The sequence below is a fragment of the Amblyomma americanum genome, chromosome 2 (genome assembly GCF_052857255.1).
Source record: "Amblyomma americanum isolate KBUSLIRL-KWMA chromosome 2, ASM5285725v1, whole genome shotgun sequence".
Lineage (NCBI taxonomy): Eukaryota > Metazoa > Arthropoda > Arachnida > Ixodida > Ixodidae > Amblyomma > Amblyomma americanum.
Window position 1 is genome coordinate 230,417,741 of NC_135498.1, and position 20,389 is coordinate 230,438,129.

Genomic DNA, 20,389 nt, shown 5'->3' on the forward strand with positions numbered 1-20,389 from the left:
GCGTGCACGGGAAAACCCGGCCACCATTGTCGGCGCATACAAATGTTCGCCGCCGATACTTCCGAAGTCGCGCCCCTGTCCCAGCCGGTAAGTCGGAAGTCCTTCTTGCGTTGCCTTCTACTTCCGAGGAATGCCTCGTTGATGTTTTGTAGCTAGCTGGCCCGCTATGTGTATTAATTGCAAGTGTAATAAATATGAGTGTTAACGCTGTGTCGTCCCTTCCCTTTGTCCCTCGAGCACGAACCCCATCCGCAGTTAGCGAGCGGGAACGCTGCATCCGCGGAGTGGGGTGCGGGTAGGGGCGAAAGGCTTTGTCCCCCGTTGTATTTCCACACGCTAACTTTGCTCGGTCACGGCGATCCCAGGCGTTCGCGTAGCTGCTGGCTCCTTACAGTATTAATATTCACTAATCTAGTGCATTTCTTTGGCCGAATTTTCTTTAAAAGTGCTAAAAGTAATGACTGATCAGCTTTGCGAGTTCGTTACATCAAGGTTAACTGCCGCAACCCGTTCGTTACATCGAGGTCGAAAATACATGGGCTTCAATGGGGGCAGCGTTGGGGAACTTAAAAACTTTGTTAAATCCAGGAATTCGTTACATAGAGGTTCGTTACATCCAGGTTTAACTGTATTACGTACGCCTATAACACTGCTACCCAGTCCACAGCCGGTTTATCCCCATTTTTTCTGCTCTACGGCCGGCATCCATCCGCTCCCATCGACACAGTTCTCCCGTACCTCCCTGCCTCATCTGAGTGTACAACTGTTTCTGAAGCTGCCCAGCACGCCAAAGACTGCTGACAGATTGCACGGTCGCTCACGGGAGACACTCAGGGGCGCCAAAAACGCCGCCATGATGACGGTCAGCTTGATCCGGATTTCCCACCCGTTTCACTCGTCTGGCTGTTGATCCCTTCCACTGCTTCCAGCCTCTCAAAGAAACATCTTTCGAAATACCATGGCCCCTACCGCGTCATAGAGCGCACATCCTCCATGAACTGCCTTGTTGAGGCCCTCACACCGTCTTCTGATCTCCGCCGACGTGGTCACGAGACTGTGCATGTTCAACGACTCAAGCCGTACTACGACCCAATTGTGTTGTCGGCACCATGAGTCGCCAGGATGGCTCCTTTTCTGCCAGGGGCCATGAAGGGCATTAGCCTAGTCGCACTGCCATCGCTCAGATCAAGAACCTGCTAAACGTGACGCACCAGGGACTGTGTTTCGCCGGCGTGGTTTCGTCGCCGCCTAAGCGCTGACCTAAGCCCCTGTTACAATGGAAAGATGAATAGAAGTTTGCGCACAAAAGTACTTCAAAGCTTTCACACACCCTCTCTGTTTCAAATGAGCTGCATAAAATATAAGACTGATACGAAGATAAGTACGGAGTCCCACCATGTCGCCACCACATGACCGTGCGCTTAAGACCCCTTGCCGTAAAAACAAAATTTCTCCTGGTTGCCAAACCGAGCAGCGAGTTATGCGTCCCGAACTTCAGTGGCCCATCTTGGCAACATTTGAACAAGTCTTCATCCTGCACAGAGCTGTCGGAAAATTGCGCGAGTTCGTTGTCATGGAGAAGTGCGTCTGATTGTGATATCAAGGAAAGTAGTGAGAGCACCTTTTCACATGCAGTAGCGTGCTGTAGCATGCGGCTGCAAATGTTGAGGGAGTGTGCCGAACTTTCAGAGAATGGAACGAAGCCCTTTGCGATGCCTTCAAGTTGCACGTATTCTATCGCCTTTCCTCGGGACAATGTATGGAATCCACGCTCGGTGCGCAGGTGCAGGTGCACTACCTCTGACGAGGAGTTTCTAACTGCTCGACCGCTTTTCCGATACGTTTTTATTGGTATTTGTGGCATGCAGCTCCCCTTGTTTGACCAGTGTGGAATTTTAACTTTTTCTTTTTCGTTTCCCAGAGTTGGGGCCTACCCGCATGACCCATCAAATAATGGGTGTGTAAATACGGCATAGTGTGCTTTTGCCTCTGCATATTAGATTTTAACGGGAATATTCGGTTATATAACGCCAAAGGTGACTTTTCGCTTCCTTTTTCGGTAAAAAAAAACTCTTGCTACTTTCAAGTAAATACGGTACATCTCAGTTGATGCCCCGGCCAGACTCAAGTAGGTGCACATTCTGCTCTGCACTGACTATGTGCACGGAAGTTTTGTAGCAGAGGAGAGCATTGTTGGGCTATGATGTCACTCGGGCTGCTTCAATATGCTGCTGGGGGGAGGGGCTTAGAGCCGATAACCTCTGATTGCAATTTCTAGCTCGAATGCGAGCATGGAGCCCAACTTTTTTTTATGTACACGTAATGTTGTGGCTAATAGCTGCAACTTTTAAGCACAATTTGTTGGTAGGCTATGTCGGGACCCCTTTAAGAGGCTGGCAAGAAAGCTTAAAAGGACTGTAGACTCCAAATTTTTGCTTGCTTTTTCTTTATTTCAAATAATCCGTTGTACATGAATACACATGGTTCACTTGTGATATTCACCTACAACCGCTAAATAATTTATAATTTAATTTCTTCTTGATGCTGTTTCCATTTAGATTTCATCAATCAAACGATGGCTGTGACGTGTTATTAGTCTTTGGGTCATGTGAGGCATGAAAAAAATGCAGAAAAGTGGTAGCATTTGAACATAGTTAAACCGTGTAGATGTGCAAAAGTGAGGGGTGCTAAAGCACCCCTCGCTTATAAGGTGGGAAAGCAAAACTTGATGGTGCCAAGGTCACCATCAAGGTTGCCCTCCCTTAGGCTGCAGCTAGCGCGACGCTTCTCCGAACTTACCCGTGCCTACCCAAGTTACTCCAAGGCTTCACACAAAATTTTTGGTTGGAAACATGTTAAGTGGTGCTTTCTGCAACCAACTTAATTGCCTGTCAAAGGCTGGCTACCATGCAGACGTTTTGGTTTCTGTTGCGGAAAAACTGAAGGAAAAGGTCGGACTGGATAAGATAGGTGAAGCGAGACAGGAGGAAAAGAAAAGAAAGATTGCCGTAGTACCGTATCTGCACCAAGTCTCGCATAACTTGAAAAGAATTGGGAAACATGCTGGTGTCGAAGTTGTCTTCTCGGCGCCTAAGCGACTGTCTAGCCTGGTCAAAAAAGTAAATTCAGTAGGAAGGGAACCACGCAGCTGCTTGATAAGGCACGCGAAACAATTCGTGCCTTGCCGGGAAGGGGTCATCTACTCTCTACCTCTGTCATGTGGCAAATGTTACATCGGCCAAACTGGCCGATGTGTTAACGAAAGATTAAAGGAGCACCAATATAATGTCTCTCGTGTCGCTATCACAGGCCACGTAGCAAAACATTGCAGAAACTGCAAAGACAACGAAGATGACGATGACGAGGAAGTCAACGACGACTCATAAACTTGTTTTCCCCTTTACAAGGAATGCTCTGTATTAGGAAAGAACCGAGACTCGCTAACTAGGGAAATAATAGAAGCGTACCTGATAGCTAGGACTTCAGATCAGTATATCAGCACTCCCTCTGTAGCCTTGTCGGATAAGGAAACCCGCTACCTTGATTGTGAATGAAAACTCGTGCCTGCTGTAGGGGTGATATTTTGCACTGATGACTCTTGTATGTTGACACGTGCCTGATGAACTGGCGATGTTTGATACCACGCAAGTCAAGCGTGCTTGTATTCTTTTCCCGGCCACCAGGCCAGTATTTATACTGGCTGGCAGCCAATAAACGTTTTAGTTGTGAGTCAGCGCTGTGTGTTGTGTCTCCTCTTCTTTGTCCCATCTGTCGCGCTGTTATGGATCATCGTCAGCACCAACTCGCCCAACAACTGGCATTGTCAAACTTCATTTCTCGTACAAAGGGCTCTTTTGTTTGTGACACTGAACCTCTTCAGTTTGTGTCTGTCATCGCGGCTGCGTCGTGCACGGCAAGAACGCTCGGTTTTTGCATCCGCAAGAAAGTCCTCCCGCCCGGAGTCTTGGCTCTGTTGGGTGGTGTCCAGCCGTCTGCCAGCCATGGAAGAAGACTGTGCAAGTTGCTCAGAGCGGAATGGCAGCAAAGGGTGAGAGTGTACAGGGAGCAACTCAAGCTTCGGATGCAGTTTTCCGTGGGACCGGTCCGGTCCCCTCAAGCAATCAATGGCATCAGCTATCACGGTGTATCGACCGCACCACAGATTTCGTTTGGCAGCAAAGGCTTCCCGGTCTTCGTGCGCTGCTGCCGAAGAAGAGTGCAACAACTGCACAACAGATCTACACCACTGAGAGCGTCCCGTTCCCTGGATACGTCAGGAAAGTCCTGAGCCTGGGGCCCAAATTTGCAGTGGAGCCAAAGAGATCGAGACCTGAACTTCTGGCCATGGTGAGGCAAGTGGCTAAGCAGGCCGACAAAACTGAGGTGGACCGATGCATATCGGAAGGTGTAGACGTGCTAACAAAGTACAGGTCGTCGGGGAAGAAGCTACCTCTACAGAAGACCATTAGCTGGCTGAAAGATAACTCACTCTCTCTCCTACTTGCTGACAAGGACGGAGGTTTTGTCGTTCTGTACAGGGATGTGTATGTGTCAAAAGCATCAGAAGCTGTTCTTGCTGTGTTTGAAAAGCGCAATGATGTGTCAATTGCCAAGGTCAAGAGCAGGGCAAAAAAAACTCGTCAATAATTTGAAATTAAATGCGCTGTCAAGTAAGATCAACAGCAGCTCTAAGTCCTTGTTGGAAGTGTTCTTCACAGCGAAAACCCATAAGCCTGAATGGCCGTTCCGCGTAATAGTCTCCGAAATTGGAGCATGGCAGCAGCATGTAGCGAAATTCCTGCAGCAGAAACTGAATGTTTTGTCGATTGATGATCCTTTTAGAATAAATCGCTCGGATGATATGATTGAATTCTTGAAATGCAACTACAATAAGAAGCTCCGTGGTTTTTCAGTCGTTGTAAAGGGTCTTTATTACACCTTGCCTCAAGCAGAAATTCTGTCATCTGTAAGTGACCTCATTGACCAACATGGTGCTATAGCGTTTCAAAATGAGTGCGGAATTTCCACTGGCGGCTTCCTCGAATTGCTTTCACTCTATCTTGTCTCGACGTTTGCCGAATGGGAAGGCGAGGTTTTTATTCAAAAAGAGGGAATTTGTATTGGTTCGTGTTTAGCACCCTTTCTCAGCGATGTGTTTCTAGCTGCACGCGACAGAATGTTGAAAGAGCGTTTTGACAGGTCCAGTGTTTGTCGTATTTTTAGATTTGTGGACGACTACTTCGTGTTTTTAGATTGTGACAACCTCGATTTCGAGCAGCAATTGCATGACGTGTTGTCGGTATTCTCAGAATGCCTTAATCCATTGATTTTAACACACGAAGTACCATCGAATGATTTTATTAGGTTTTTAGATCTTTCGCTTCATTTCACTCCATCTCATGTTTGTTGGGCTTTTGAGCCCCGTGGTGCAAAGCCAATCTTGCCTTTTTCATCAGCTCATTCAAAGCTGGTGAAGAGAGCGATCGCTTTTTCTGTGCTTCACAACGCTGTAATGAAATCTTGTGCGCACAGGTTGGAGCACAGCTTCTGCAACCAACTTAACCACCTGTCAAAGGCTGGCTACCATGCAGACGTTTTGGTTTCTGTTGCGGAAAAACTGAAGGAAAAGGTCGGACTGGATAAGATAGGTGAAGCGAGACAGGAGGAAAAGAAAAGAAAGATTGCCGTAGTACCGTATCTGCACCAAGTCTCGCATAACTTGAAAAGAATTGGGAAACATGCTGGTGTCGAAGTTGTCTTCTCGGCGCCTAAGCGACTGTCTAGCCTGGTCAAAAAAGTAAATTCAGTAGGAAGGGAACCACGCAGCTGCTTGATAAGGCACGCGAAACAATTCGTGCCTTGCCGGGAAGGGGTCATCTACTCTCTACCTCTGTCATGTGGCAAATGTTACATCGGCCAAACTGGAGCACCAATATAATGTCTCTCGTGTCGTTATCACAGGCCACGTAGCAAAACATTGCAGAAACTGCAAAGACAACGAAGATGACGATGACGAGGAAGTCAACGACGACTCAAAAACTTGTTTTCCCCTTTACAAGGAATGCTCTGTATTAGGAAAGAACCGCGACTCGCTAACTAGGGAAATAATGGAAGCGCACCTGATAGCTAGGACTTCAGATCAGTGTATCAGCACTCCCTCTGTAGCCTTGTCGGATAAGGAAACCCGCTACCTTGATTGTGAATGAAAACTCGTGCCTGCTGTAGGGGTGATATTTTGCACTGATGACTCTTGTATGTTGACACGTGCCTGATGAACTGGCGATGTTTGATACCACGCAAGTCAAGCGTGCTTGTATTCTTTTCCCGGCCACCAGGCCAGTATTTATACTGGCTGGCAGCCAATAAACGTTTTAGTTGTGAGTCAGCGCTGTGTGTTGTGTCTCCTCTTCTTTGTCCCGTCTGTCGCGCTGTTATGGATCATCGTCAGCACCAACTCGCCCAACAACTGGCATTGTCAAGAGACAGGAAGGGAGTAGTGTAAACCAGAGAAGGAACTTTGGTTAATGGTGTTGTAGTGGATTAAGGTGACAAAACGAACTTGGGTGGTGCATGCCACAAGGAAGATGGGTTACTAATTACCTGTGTCTAACAGAGTGAATGCTCACGGCAGAGCGTCAGAGGAGGAATCGTGGGATGGGGCTTCTGCAGGTGTCTGTGTCCGGTGGTGTACATAATTCAGCCTGTGGGGTGTTGGAATGTGTAGGTCACTTTGGCAGTGCGGGTGAGGGGAAGAAACAAATTGCATTTGTGCAGGTGGACCAGCGGTACCAGGCCATGGCCATACTTAACCACGTGGCTCGATTGCTGGCCAAGACGGGTGAGTGATTTTTACATGAAACCAGTTCAAGTTGATTGGCTGCATGAGATTAGTACATTGGAGATAAATGAACAAATGTATGCAGAAAGAGGTTCCAAATGTAGCACTACGCTGGGACCTCTTGAGTTGATCAAAATAAGGTGCAAGGTGACAGACACAGAAGGGGGTACTCACATGACGTCACGGGCGACATTTTATTGTCCGATACACACTTTCAGCAGTGCAGGCTGGAGCAGAAGGCAGGGATCCCTTCAGACATGCTGGCGGCCTTTTGCAATGCTCCATAGACAACAAAATGGCAGTCACTGTGATGTTGATGAAGACTCCCTGTACACGACAGTCATTAGATTATAATTAGGGTCTTTTGTTTTGGGTGAAATCCAGTTTTTCCTGATTCTTGCACCCAGAGAAGATTTCCTAAAAATTATGTTAGGCCCGATTTATACCTCCAATTGTGCCTTGGGAAAATCATTCTGCCCAGGCACAAAGCTGTAGGCACCATACGGGAACAAGCAATTTCTTGAACTTTAGAGTAGTGTTCTCAGTTTATTACTCATTAGTAACGTGATAGCATTAAAAGGACCAGGAAATGATATTTGAAAATATAGCAGGCGAATAAGAATGGGATGGAGCGCATATGGCAGGGTCTCTCAGTTCATGAATGGCAGTTTACCAATATTCCTCAAGAGAAAAGTGTACAACAGCTGTATCATACCAGTACTCACCTACGTAGCAGAAACATGCAGGCACAAAAAGGGTTCAGCTTAAGTTAAGGACAATGTAGCGAGCAATGGAAAGAAAAATGATAGGGTAACGTTAAGAGGCTGGAAGCGATCATTGTGGGTGAAGGAAGAAACGCGAGTTAATGATGTGCTAATCAAAATCAATAGGGAAAAAATGGGCTTGGGCAAGGCTTGTATTGCGAAGGCAAGATAACCGCTGTTCCTTAAGGGTAATGGAGCTGATTCGAAGAGAAGGCTAGCGTAGCAGGGGGCAGCATAAAGTTAGGTGGGCGGATGAGGTTAAGAAGTTTGTGGGCTTGTGGTGGCCGCAACAGGCAAAAGACAGGGTTATATGGAGAGATAAGGCAGAGGCAGGCTTCGCTCTGCAATGGGTGTAGTCAGGCTGATGATGATAATGATAGCAGACGAGTAATAGGCATTCCATCACTGATTACCCCACCACAAGAATTTTTGGGCTAGCTTTATTAACACTGAAGATATCAGCGATTAAAAATGACATTCTTCCTCTCCCCCCTCAACTCACTCAGGTGCGCCTGAAAAAATAAAAACTAGGTTGGTACTGCGCCTTGCCCATGAAAGCATTGGGCATCACCTCCTGGTTTGTTTACTTCTGGTGGTGACGCCCACTTGGCCCCACAGTCCCTTGGGAGCAGTCCCTTGTGAACATTTCAGGGCCCTCATTGTGGGTGCATCACGAACCCGGATCTCAAGGCATGGCTTCTGCAAGTGACCCCTGCCTTCAAACGCTTTGAACCCTATAAGTATGCCTTGCGTAGAAACCAGCTGCTGAACTCCGGCAACGGCAGCAACAACTTGGCGCCCGGCACACGGACCACTACAGGCAGCGGCACAGGGGCGTCGTTCTCCTTGTTCCTTTCCTTTTCAGTCCGCAGTGGTGATAACTTCAGAGCTACCAGAGATCAAGCTATCGTTGCAGAGCAGATGAAAGTGTAGTCGTGACATAATGCCAGCAGCGAAGGCAGCGCCGGGCTCTTTGTTGTTCACCATGACATCACCACACTAGTGACTTATAACTGTAGGAGAAATAGTTCCGAAAGCCGCCACCACTCACACATAAGTCGGCCCGTGAATTAAAAAAAAAACTAGTTTTTTCTAAATCTCCTACTCGGCTCTGTTTCAAAATCTCCTATTCGGCATGAATTCTCAGAAGCATTTGTTGTACACATTTACCAGCAACTCTGAATCCATTTGCTATTCTCTTTAAGCAGCTCATACCGCAGAAAATGCTGTATTGGCGTTGTCGGCGTCGTTGAGAGTGAACGAAACTTCCTCGAAAAATCCCCAGAGAAGCTACCTAGGAAGCAGGTGGGCGGGCCACGTAATTTTGTGGTGTCATCACAAACAGCCCACCGGAGCGAAACATCTCCGAAAAATTCCCATAGAAGCAATCTGGGAAGCAAGTGGGCCACCTAGGTCACGTAACCGTGTGGTGTCATCACAAACTGACCACCGGAGCGAAACATCTCCGAAAAATCCCCAGAGAAGCAATCTGGGAAGCAGGTGGGCCACCTCGGTCACGTAACCGTGTGGTGTCATCACAAACAGCCCACCGGAGCGAAACATCTCCGAAAAATTCTCAGAGAAGCAATCTGGGAAGCAGGTGGGCCACCTAGGTCACGTAATCGTGTGGTGTCATCACAACCAGCCCACCGGAGCGAAACATCTCCGAAAAATTCCCAGAGAAGCAATCCGGGGAAGCAGGTGGGCCACCTAGGTCACGTAACCGTGTGGTATCATCACAAACAGCCCACCGGAGCGAAACATCTCCGAAAAATTCCCATAGAAGCAATCTGGGGAGCAGGTGGGCCACCTAGGTCACGTAACCGTGTGGTGTCATCACAAACTGAGCACCGGAGCGAAACATCTCCGAAAAATCCCCAGAGAAGCAATCTGGGAAGCAGGTGGGCCACCTCGGTCACGTAACCGTGTGGTGTCATCACAAACAGTCCACCGGAGTGAAACATCTCCGAAAAATTCCCAGAGAAGCAATCTGGGAAGCAGGTGGGCCACCTAGGTCACGTAACCGTGTGGTGTCATCACAAACAGCCCACCGGAGCGAAACATCTCCGAAAAATTCCCAGAGAAGCAATCCGGGGAAGCAGGTGGGCCACCTAGGTCACGTAACCGTGTGGTGTCATCACAAACAGCCCACCGGAGTGAAACATCTCCGAAAAATTCCCAGAGAAGCAATCTGGGAAGCAGGTGGGCAACCTAGGTCACGTAACCGTGTGGTGTCATCACAAACAGCCCACCGGAGCGAAACATCTCCGAAAAATTCCCAGAGAAGCAATCCGGGAAGCAGGTGGGCACCTAGGTCACGTAACCGTGTGGTGTCATCACAACCAGGCACCACCCCCACGACCTGTGGGGGACGTGCGAGAGGCTGGCCCCCCTGAACCCCTGCCCACCCCTCAGGTCGGTCCCGACCTTCTTTCATAATTGAACACAAGATTAGCGAAATCAGGAGCTTGTTACGTTGTACATGAGACAGGAATCAAGTCATTGGAACCAGGTAAATCATTGAGTAACGCCTTTTTTATTTATATTTATCTTTTGCCTGAATTCCCCCAGTGCAGCTGACTCATCTTGTGCGCTCGGCGTTCGCATCAGAAAAGACAAAACATTATGTTGTGCATGAGCTAGAATGGGGTGCACCCACGTTAGTGGTTAATTTTCTTGCATTGACACGCCACCTTCCAGGCTCTAGCGCCAGTGTAATATGGGCCTTACTGGCACGCTGTTCACCTTGTGTTGCTAGTCCTAGTTAGTGGGCTTTTCATCGAGGCCAAAGCCAAAGTGCTTTGAATCAAGTCACAGTTCTTCGTAAAATGTCTAACCTAGTTGCCACTTTACCATCACACAATAACTTTTAATTAAAATGAACATTTAATTGATTTTTGCTAGGCCTTCAAAGGTGAAGGGTGCAGAAAAACAGGCCAGGTGAGGGCCACCTCATACTGACAGCCGTAAGTCGCACGCATGAAGCTCCACTCCGACCCGTGGGCCAAGGCGTTATTACTATGAGTCGAGCACCTTATCTTCGTAAGATCTTGTTAACTTAAAATGTAATGATATTTCCTAGTAAACTGATTTAGTGGTCTGCTTTACTTTGGGCTTTTAATTTGCGCCGGTTGTCAGGTGCGTGTCCTATCAGCCTTACTTTCAGTGCATTGCGTAGTATTTTTTGTCATAAAAATGCATGCCACAGCGTAAAAGGGGGCATGTAAGTGGGACTCTCCTGCAGTCCGAAAAATTTTGTACAACAAAAATGATGACTGCGACAAAAATAATGACCTCGTGTAAGGGCTGTGGCCCCATCAAAACCATAAAATAAAAGTCTGGCCTTTACACGGGTACCGTATTTGCTGGTGCATAACCCTCCTCTGCATATAACTCGCACACCTAACTTTGAACTCTACGAAAAAAAAAGCCTCTTATATAAGCCACACGTTTATCTTAAAAAGAAAAAAGAGGAGCTCTAGAAAGATACAACTGCACACTCAGTGATATTGCGTTTTTTAGAACATTTATTTAAGTGACCACCACCATGTCACTGGTTATCCGATTCTCAATCGTCACCGCTCTCACTGCTGCCATCTGAGGCTTCATCGCCACTCTCAAAGATGTAGTCTTCCTGAGAACCATCCAAACAGCCCACCGGAGCGAAACATCTCCGAAAAATCCCCATAGAAGCAATCTGGGAAGCAGGTGGGCTACCTAGGTCACGTAACCTTGTGGTGTCATCACAAACAGCCCACTGGAGCAAAACATCTCCGAAAAATCCCCATAGAAGCAATCTGGGAAGCAGGTGGGCCACCTAGGTCACGTAACCTTGTGGTGTCATCACAAACAGCCCACTGGAGCAAAACATCTCCGAAAAATCCCCATAGAAGCAATCTGGGAAGCAGGTGGGCTACCTAGGTCACGTAACCTTGTGGTGTCATCACAAACAGCCCACCGGAGCGAAACATCTCCGAAAAATCCCCATAGAAGCAATCTGGGAAGCAGGTGGGCCACCTAGGTCACGTAACCTTGTGGTGTCATCACAAACAGCCCACCGGAGCGAAACATCTCCGAAAAATTCCCAGAGAAGCAATCTGGGAAGCAGGTGGGCTACCTAGGTCACGTAACCGTGTGGTGTCATCACAAACAGCCCACTGGAGCAAAACATCTCCGAAAAATCCCCATAGAAGCAATCTGGGAAGCAGGTGGGCCACCTAGGTCACGTAACCGTGTGGTGTCATCATAAACAGCCCACTGGAGCAAAACATCTCCGAAAAATCCCCATAGAAGCAATCTGGGAAGCAGGTGGGCCACCTAGGTCACGTAACCTTGTGGTGTCATCACAAACAGCCCACCGGAGCGAAACATCTCCGAAAAATCCCCATAGAAGCAATCTGGGAAGCAGGTGGGCCACCTAGGTCACGTAACCTTGTGGTGTCATCACAAACAGCCCACCGGAGCGAAACATCTCTGAAAAATCCCCATAGAAGCAATCTGGGAAGCAGGTGGGCCACCTAGGTCACGTAACCTTGTGGTGTCATCACAAACAGCCCACCGGAGCGAAACATCTCCGAAAAATCCCCATAGAAGCAATCTGGGAAGCAGGTGGGCCACCTAGGTCACGTAACCTTGTGGTGTCATCACAAACAGCCCACCGGAGCGAAACATCTCCGAAAAATCCCCATAGAAGCAATCTGGGAAGCAGGTGGGCCACCTAGGTCACGTAACCTTGTGGTGTCATCACAAACAGCCCACCGGAGCGAAACATCTCCGAAAAATCCCCATAGAAGCAATCTGGGAAGCAGGTGGGCCACCTAGGTCACGTAACCTTGTGGTGTCATCACAAACAGCCCACCGGAGCGAAACATCTCCGAAAAATTCCCAGAGAAGCAATCTGGGAAGCAGGTGGGCTACCTAGGTCACGTAACCGTGTGGTGTCATCACAAACAGCCCACTGGAGTGGAACATCTCCGAAAAATTCCCAGAGAAGCAATCTGGGAAGTAGGTGGGCCACCTAGGTCACGTAACCTTGTGGTGTCATCACAAACAGCCCACCGGAGCGAAACATCTCCGAAAAATTCCCAGAGAAGCAATCTGGGAAGCAGGTGGGCTACCTAGGTCACGTAACCGTGTGTTGTCATCACAAACAGCCCACTGGAGCAAAACATCTCCGAAAAATCCCCATAGAAGCAATCTGAAAAGCAGGTGGGCCACCTAGGTCACGTAACCGTGTGGTGTCATCACAAACAGCCCACTGGAGTGGAACATCTCCGAAAAATTCCCAGAGAAGCAATCTGGGAAGCAGGTGGGCCACCTAGGTCGCGTAACCGTGTGGTGTCATCACAAACAGCCCACCGGAGCGAAACATCTCCGAAAAATTCCCAGAGAAGCAATCTGGGAAGCAGGTGGGCCACCTAGGTCACGTAACCGTGTGGTGTCATCACAAATTGACCACCGGAGCAAAACATCTCCGAAAAATCTCCGGAGAAGCAATCTGGGAAGCAGGTGGGCCACCTAGGTCACGTAACCGTGTGGTGTCATCACAAACTAACCACCGGAGCGAAACATCTCCGAAAAATCCCCAGAGAAGCAATCTGGGAAGTAGGTGGGCCACCTAGGTCACGTAACCGTGTGGTGTCATCACAAACCGCCCACCAGAGCGAAACATCCCAGAAAAATCCTCCAGACAAGGAACCCAAGAGGCAGGTTGGCCACCTAGGTCACGTAACCTTGTGGTGTCATCACAAACTGCCCACCGGAGCGGAACATCCCAGAAAAATCCCCCATAGAAGGAACCCAAGAGGCAGGTGGGCCACCTAGGTCATGTCACCTTGTGTGTCATCACAAACTGCCCACCGGAGCGAAACATCCCCGAAAAATCCTCCAGAGAAGGAACCTAAGAGGCAGTTGGGCCACCTAGGTCACGTAACCTTGTTGTGTCATCACAAGCTGACCACCAGAGTGAAACGACCCTGAAAAATCTCCAGAGAAGCAACCTAGGAGGCAGGTGGGCCACCTAGGTCACGTGACCTTGTGGCATCATCACTAACTGCCCACCGGATTGTGAGAAAACTGTGCACAGTGGCAGGCGGCAATTAAATTATTTATTGGTCACTTGAGGTTGCTTGGAAAGAGCAACCTGGGCCACACAAGCCCACCAGCAGCAGCACGTGCCATCGCAGGACGGTGGCGCTTTGCTTAAATGCTGTACCACTGCGCCATTTGTGGTAGGAGGACACCCAGGGATCTGTGAATGTCAAGTAGAGAATGACTAGTTCTGCATTCATGGGCATTAGCTCATAAAAGCTATTGTGTCATTCCCTTAAAGCAGGGCTGAAATGTCGCCTCCAATTTTTTTTGTAAGCTCTTTTTGATGGTTGTTATCCGTGACTTGGCCTGATGTGAAGGTAAATTCGGAAAATATGTTTTCGAAGTGAGAGCGCAGAAGAGAGGTACTGTCCTGGTGTCTTACTAGCAGCATGTGTGAATGCTGCCTATGCTGACGGCATCATGTGTCAAGGCACTGGGAAGTATTGGAAAAGTTGGGAGGTTCTGCTGTGCCTTTATAGATTTAGAAACATAATTATAATTGCAAAACTTAATAAGAACGGAAAACTGGGCGAGTTGGTAGGGAATCATGTTTAACTGCGCAAAGAAACGAAGACAGAGAAGAAGAAGGCACGACACGAGCGCGGACTATCAACTGATTTTTTATTCAAGGAAAAAGCCTATATATGTATCTTCATCCCGTGGAAAAACCACGTCTTGTTTAAACCAGCGTCTTGTTTAAACGCAGGGATCAGGTTTGCAGGGAGTTGGTGGAAGCCTACCTGATCAAGAAAGAATCAGATGACTGTGTAGCATCACCATCTATAGGCCTGATTGATAGGGAGATACCTTTTATGCGCAGTTTTTTTAGCGCAAGCAGGCGGTATGGAGTGTTAGCTTGACAGGAGGGTGCCCGTGAGTTTGCTGTTTGTTTGTTTTGTATCTTGTCTCTGACGACGCGGAGATTGCTTTTAGGTTGTGATCACAGCGGCATCACGTTACATATGCCAAAATAGTGTGCGATAGTGTTTGCGTTGTCGGTTTTTTAGCATGTTTTTCCGCGGGATGAAGATACATATATAGGCTTTTTCCTTGAATAAAAAATCACTTGATAGTCTGCGCTCGTGTCGTCCCTTCTTCTTCTCTGTCTTCGTTTCTTTACGCAGTTAAACATGATTGCAAAACTTCTTGTGGAATGATCCAATATTTATCTTAATTTGATCTCTAAATATAACACTTACCTATTTCTCACCCCCCAAATTCCTAAAAAAAACCCAGAAATGAAGGACCCTAAATATAGTTCACCAAAATAAAAAACAATGCATCAAAAGACAGTCAACAACAATGCCAGCAGATTAAAGGGATTGATCACTGGCCAAAGCATGTCATGTGTTTATAGCAGAAATGAAAAGATCGTACCTCATATTGTGAGAATGGAGCACTGCAATATTGAGTAAACAAGGATTTATAACTTTAAATTGGTATTGAAAATCACATAAAGTGCCATCTAGTGGTGAAACCCTGCCATTATTAGTGTAGTACACAATGTGACTACATCTCGGTCAAATATCAACGATTTGCTTTAAGCACAGTGTTTTTTTTCTTTTTCAGAGGTGTTCCTTATGTTTTACTAAATTTTTACGGACTGTCCAGTGTGCCGTTCGATGAAAACTAACACATCCTTCACATCGCCGATGTGCTTTTAGCTTTTGTCACTAGATGACGCCGCTGTTTTGCATTTCTTTGATGAAGTGGCAACAACGATTCACTAAAACTTTCGTCGACCTAGTATTTGTCACTGTGGCAAAATAGCTTTGGGTGGTGGTTTGGGTGTTTATATAAACAAATTTTTTCATTCTTAAGCAACAATAGCGATAAAGACGAGGACAAGGAAAGAAAACAACAGGACCAGCACTACTGTCATTACTGTCATATCACTTCTGCCAACATACAGTTGCCACCTTTTTGGCTGATCATGGTTTCCAGCATCGGCCTACATAAAAACGGACGCACTCACTGATAAAGAATTCACGGTAAAAATCGTCTGCACTGTTTCTAACATAACTTTGCGGAATCGAGCACTTTATGCAGCGAGCTTTTCATTGCACCAAAAATAATTGGGTGCTTAAAATTCAGTATTCTGTCCCCTGCGGATAATCCAGTTTTAAGTAAACGTATAGTATTACAGAAATATAAAGTGGATACAGAAATTAGGGCGGTGTGAATATTGAAATTTCTTGATATGAATTGATTATAAATATGAAAACAAAATGCCTTGTAATGTTGATTCAAATATCTGTTCTGAATGAAAAAAAATTCAGAAAAAGGTAAGTAAGCAAATGCTGTTGTCCTTACTTTCTTTATTGTTTTGAAATAGTGCATGGCCTTTGCATTCAAAATTAAACAGACCTGGACTCACTGAGCGAGGACCATATAAAAAGAATGTACACTGCTTTATTATATTCGAATACAACTTCAGTCTGAAGTTCCACCCACATTAAGGACCATCACAAAGGAGTCCTCCATGGCAAAAAAAGTAGTCCTTTGTTAAAGCTTTTCTTGTTACCTAAACAAGAAGCAAATCATAAGACGGAATTGAAAGTTCAAGAACTTCATTGCCTCTGGCTTGTTTGACATCATCATCAGCCTGACCACACCCACTGCAGGGCCCATGTCTCTCCAATTAACCCTGTCCTTTGCCAGCTGCGCCCACCCGTTCTATGCCTGCAAACTTCTTAATCTCATCCGCCCATCTAACTTTCTGTCGTCGCCTACTACGCTGGCCTTCTCTTAGAATCCACTCTGTTACCCTTAAGGACCAACGGTTATCTTGCCTTCGCATTACATGCCCTGCCCAAGCCCATTTCTTTCACTTGATTTCGACCAGGATGTGATTAATCCTCATTTGTTCCCTCACCCACTGTTCTTGCTTTTGGTCTCTTAACGTTACACCTATCATTTTTCTTTCCATGGCTTCCTGCGTTGTCCTTAACTTAAGCTGAACCCTTTTCGTTATATTCCACGTTTCTGCCCTGTAGGTGAGTACCGGTAAGATACAGCTGTTGTAGAATTTTTCTGTTGAGGGATATAGGTAATCTCTTGAGGAATATTGATGTAGGCAAACATTAAAAAACTGATTTTATTTACTGTTCTGGTCGGTCTGCAGAGTAATACAGAACACTGCAGACCGTGGCCCAGTGTGAGCGACTGCTGTTTCTTTAGTTAATGTAAAGCTGCTATAGATAAACTAGCCCTTGGTGCGATTCGCTTATTGGTTGACCCCTTGAGTAAAAATAGTTCAATGTTGAAGGAAACAGGTGGACCTATACGTATTAATAATGTTACTAAGGTGAAGAGGTGTGTGTGCATGCGTGGGCATGCATTTGTCTTCAGTGTTGAGTCTTTGTTATTGTTGGCCATGTAAGGCCTGGCAAAATGTGGCACGCCTCGAAAGGTGCAACTGTGTTGGGTGGATGCGGGGCCCAGCTTCCACATGCACTTGTGCATGAAAACTTCCAGTGGGCTCCTTGCCGGAGCATGTTTGTATTTCGCTGATCGGCCATGCTTGTGTTGCTCTCTCGTGGATTCAGTCACCCTGGCACGCGTTTGACACCCTGCTCCTAATCCACTGGTAGAATTGCCACTATAAGTGAGAAGTTGTGCCTTGAAGGGCAGCCCAGGGCTTTTTGGACATTTTGAGCTGGTGACTGCAGCACAATCATTGGCCCTCCCTTAGATGCTGTAAATAATGCTTGAAAATAACTAGTGAGGCAGTTTTGAGGCATCATAAAAGAGGAAGCTGAAACTGGCTGTCGCAGTCGAAGGTGGTCATTCACACAACTCGCAAATGAAGTCACAAGCAGTCAGAAAAAATTGGAGGACGCTTAAGCTTCGCATTTAAGAGTTGAACGCGACAGCGTGTTGCAGCACTGCCAGGGAGTCCACGGAACGCCATCGCCCGTTCGGCGCGACGCCTTGCCTGTTGGACAAATCGCTTTGCTCCATACTGTGAAACGTACGCACGGAGTGGTAAACCATGTAGAAGCACTGCCAGGTGCCTTGCCGAAACGTGCGGGACTCAAGTTGCAGTCATAGTTCGTCGGCACATCGTTCTCAACAAACCCGATGCCACGAACGCTATCATAGGTTCCGCACCGAACGAACGAGCAGCAGGCCACAAGCTTCGTGGTGAACGCGCTTTGGATGTGCGTTGTGTTGTTCGCCGCTCACCGCTTGATTCCGGCGTGCTCGCACTGCGCCATTGCGCCCGAACTAGACGAGCGGGAGACACTGCCGTCGCGCGCCATCTGTTGGGGCAGTGGCGTACATTGTGAAGAGGAGGAGGACGATTTTTCGCTCATGGCCAACGCCGCCGACGACACCGCCTTTTCTGTGACACAAGGCCCTTAACACTGTTGTGATAAAATTCACATGCATGGGCTCAGTGGTTAAACTAGTTAGTGGCATTAATAAAATGACCAGAAGAAAACTTAGCATTTTCTTATTTTGCAAGCACGGAGCATCTATCAGTGGCTGAGCATTTTGTGACATCAGAGGTGTCTCTAGGAATTGCCCCAGTGAGGTTATGAAGTTTCATGAGTTCATTTGTGCCGAAAGAAACTGCTGCGTTGCTACAGGATTAGGCATAAAATATCAAGAGACTGCAGAGAACCTACAGTACCTGTTTCTGTTAAATGCACGAGCCTTGAAAAAAATGGCTGTAGCTCAACTTGGCTAAGCCAGGTTATACGGAGCGAAAGCTCGATTAAGCATTGTTAGACATGGTTAGACGCCGCTGCCCTTTTCCGCTTTAGATACTCTTGTTGCCTGTGCCGCTGCTTCTCCAGACTTGCCTCCCATTCTTCATTGGTTTCATCAGCTCAATGTGACTGCTTTCACAGCTTATCTCTACCCAACGCGGCTTTGTGACGCCCTCTATCGTAGGCATCGCTATAAGCAGCGTGGCGCCTCCAGTGCTTAGTCGAAGAACTCGTCCTGGTGACCGGTTCTGGCTCCATGCCTCTGCGGTGTCTAGGCCGCGGGCGCTGTCCTTTATTCAGCAAGAGCGAATCATGGTTAGCCAGGTGACACAACTGGCGAGAGTGAGCCGTTGGAGCGGCAGTTCGTGCAGTGGCGGAACGAGCGGTAACAGCTGTGACAAGTCTTGTGGTATGACATCACAGCCACACCTGCGGTGAGCCTCCAGTTAGAGGTCAGATCCAAGCGTCTTTTGACCTTCAGCTTTGCATGCGAGAAGTGGACCTTTGCTCCAAAAGGAACCAAGGCAACATACTCTGTAAGAGCAGGCCGCAATGCGCTAGCATTAATGTCGTTGTGCTTATCACTTGTCGTGCAGTCATCGACTGCACTAATGGCTGCTCCATTGCCTGCCACGTTGACTATGTTTATTAAAGACTACACCTTTATGCATGTCTTTTGATGTTATTTGTCTTCCTTCGTGACGCTCCGGTGTTTGGTTTGCATGTTGACTGCGTCCCCTCGTTGTGGCAGTCTCCAACCTCATTTGGCGCTTTACTACCACTTTGGGCTCATCAGACTCACGTTCACGCTGCCGTTGTAAGCAGCGTTGCCGTGCACCCAACGCTCAAGTGATGAGAATCTCCTGTGCCCTGATCTGCATGGCTTATCTTTTGGCTGACTGCCCAGCAGGGGGCGACCACACAAGCAAGCACACATACACATAGCCCGGCTTAGGTGCTCACTGTGGCTCCTAATGCATAAAGACTCCTGAACTTGTCTTTTTAAATTTTCCTAGCAGCGATTGAAGTAAAAAGCTTTTTTGTTTTGAGCACAAAATAAGCAGCTGTTTTTGAATACTTGTTATGTCAACGTGGTGGCTGTCATTGAAAGGCAGCCCTGGGTGTTTATCGTGGTTAGCGTAGTCTAATGAAACTCATCATGTAGGTCTTCCTCTCATTCCACCAAGTGGCAGCCACGTGACGTTTCATCCTGGCCTTAACAGATTTTAAAGTTTTCCATTACAGCCTTAGTTCAGACAATTTTTACGGACAACAGGCCATTGAATGCACGTACAAGTGTTTTTCTAGTAATGTTTGCTACGTCACTATGTCTGGCCTCAGGTTTAGTTTCATTTTTTTTTTGCTGTTCTCACTGTTTTAAAATCGCGGCACGGACTTTCTCTTCAGGCACTGCTCCTGCAGGAAGCTTGAAATATTTATTTATTTATTATCAATACCTCAAATGCCCCTGAGGGGGCTGAGTTTGTGCTGCCTCTTCATTCAGACACTCGTGTTCATTGTATCTGAGACTCTGTGTCATTGCCCCATTGTATATTTTGAATATTTTGACGACAGCACAACCCTTGTTTGTAATAAGTGAGCGTTTGCCTTAACTGTGGTCGCTATAAGTGGGCTCGCCTGTACCATACTGTATTCTACTCTGGCAGGGTGTGTAACATCACTGTGTGTTTGAACCACTCTGTGTCGCGTGTTGCCATAGTGTGTTTCTGTGACGTCATGCGTGACGTCACTCTATGGTGGCTAATCAGCATGTTGCGATGTTTTGTCAGCCCCAATGCCGCAGAACTCGGGAGCGTCCTTTCAGCAGCTGTTGCTGTAAAAGATGGCAGCACTCAGCCTTGCTGTGTGCATTTGTTGCTAGTTTAGCTGAGGCCTTGTTAACATTGCAGCGTCCAGGCTTCCATTCAGCGGAAAACCCGTGTCGTCGTCGTGTAGAGAAACCCACCCGATGTCAT

The 20,389-nt window shown here is 47.3% G+C and overlaps 1 protein-coding gene across 2 annotated transcripts in view; it reads left to right on the forward strand.

The window, feature by feature from the left end:
• Positions 1–20,389, forward strand: part of LOC144122209 (poly(A) RNA polymerase GLD2-like) — a 93,070-nt gene that overhangs the window by 27,191 nt on the left and 45,490 nt on the right. For both annotated transcript variants that reach the window (XM_077655793.1, XM_077655792.1), the window contains exon 6: positions 6,775–6,838. In XM_077655793.1, coding sequence (XP_077511919.1) covers positions 6,775–6,838 — 64 coding nt within the window. The remainder of the gene's footprint in view (positions 1–6,774; positions 6,839–20,389) is intronic.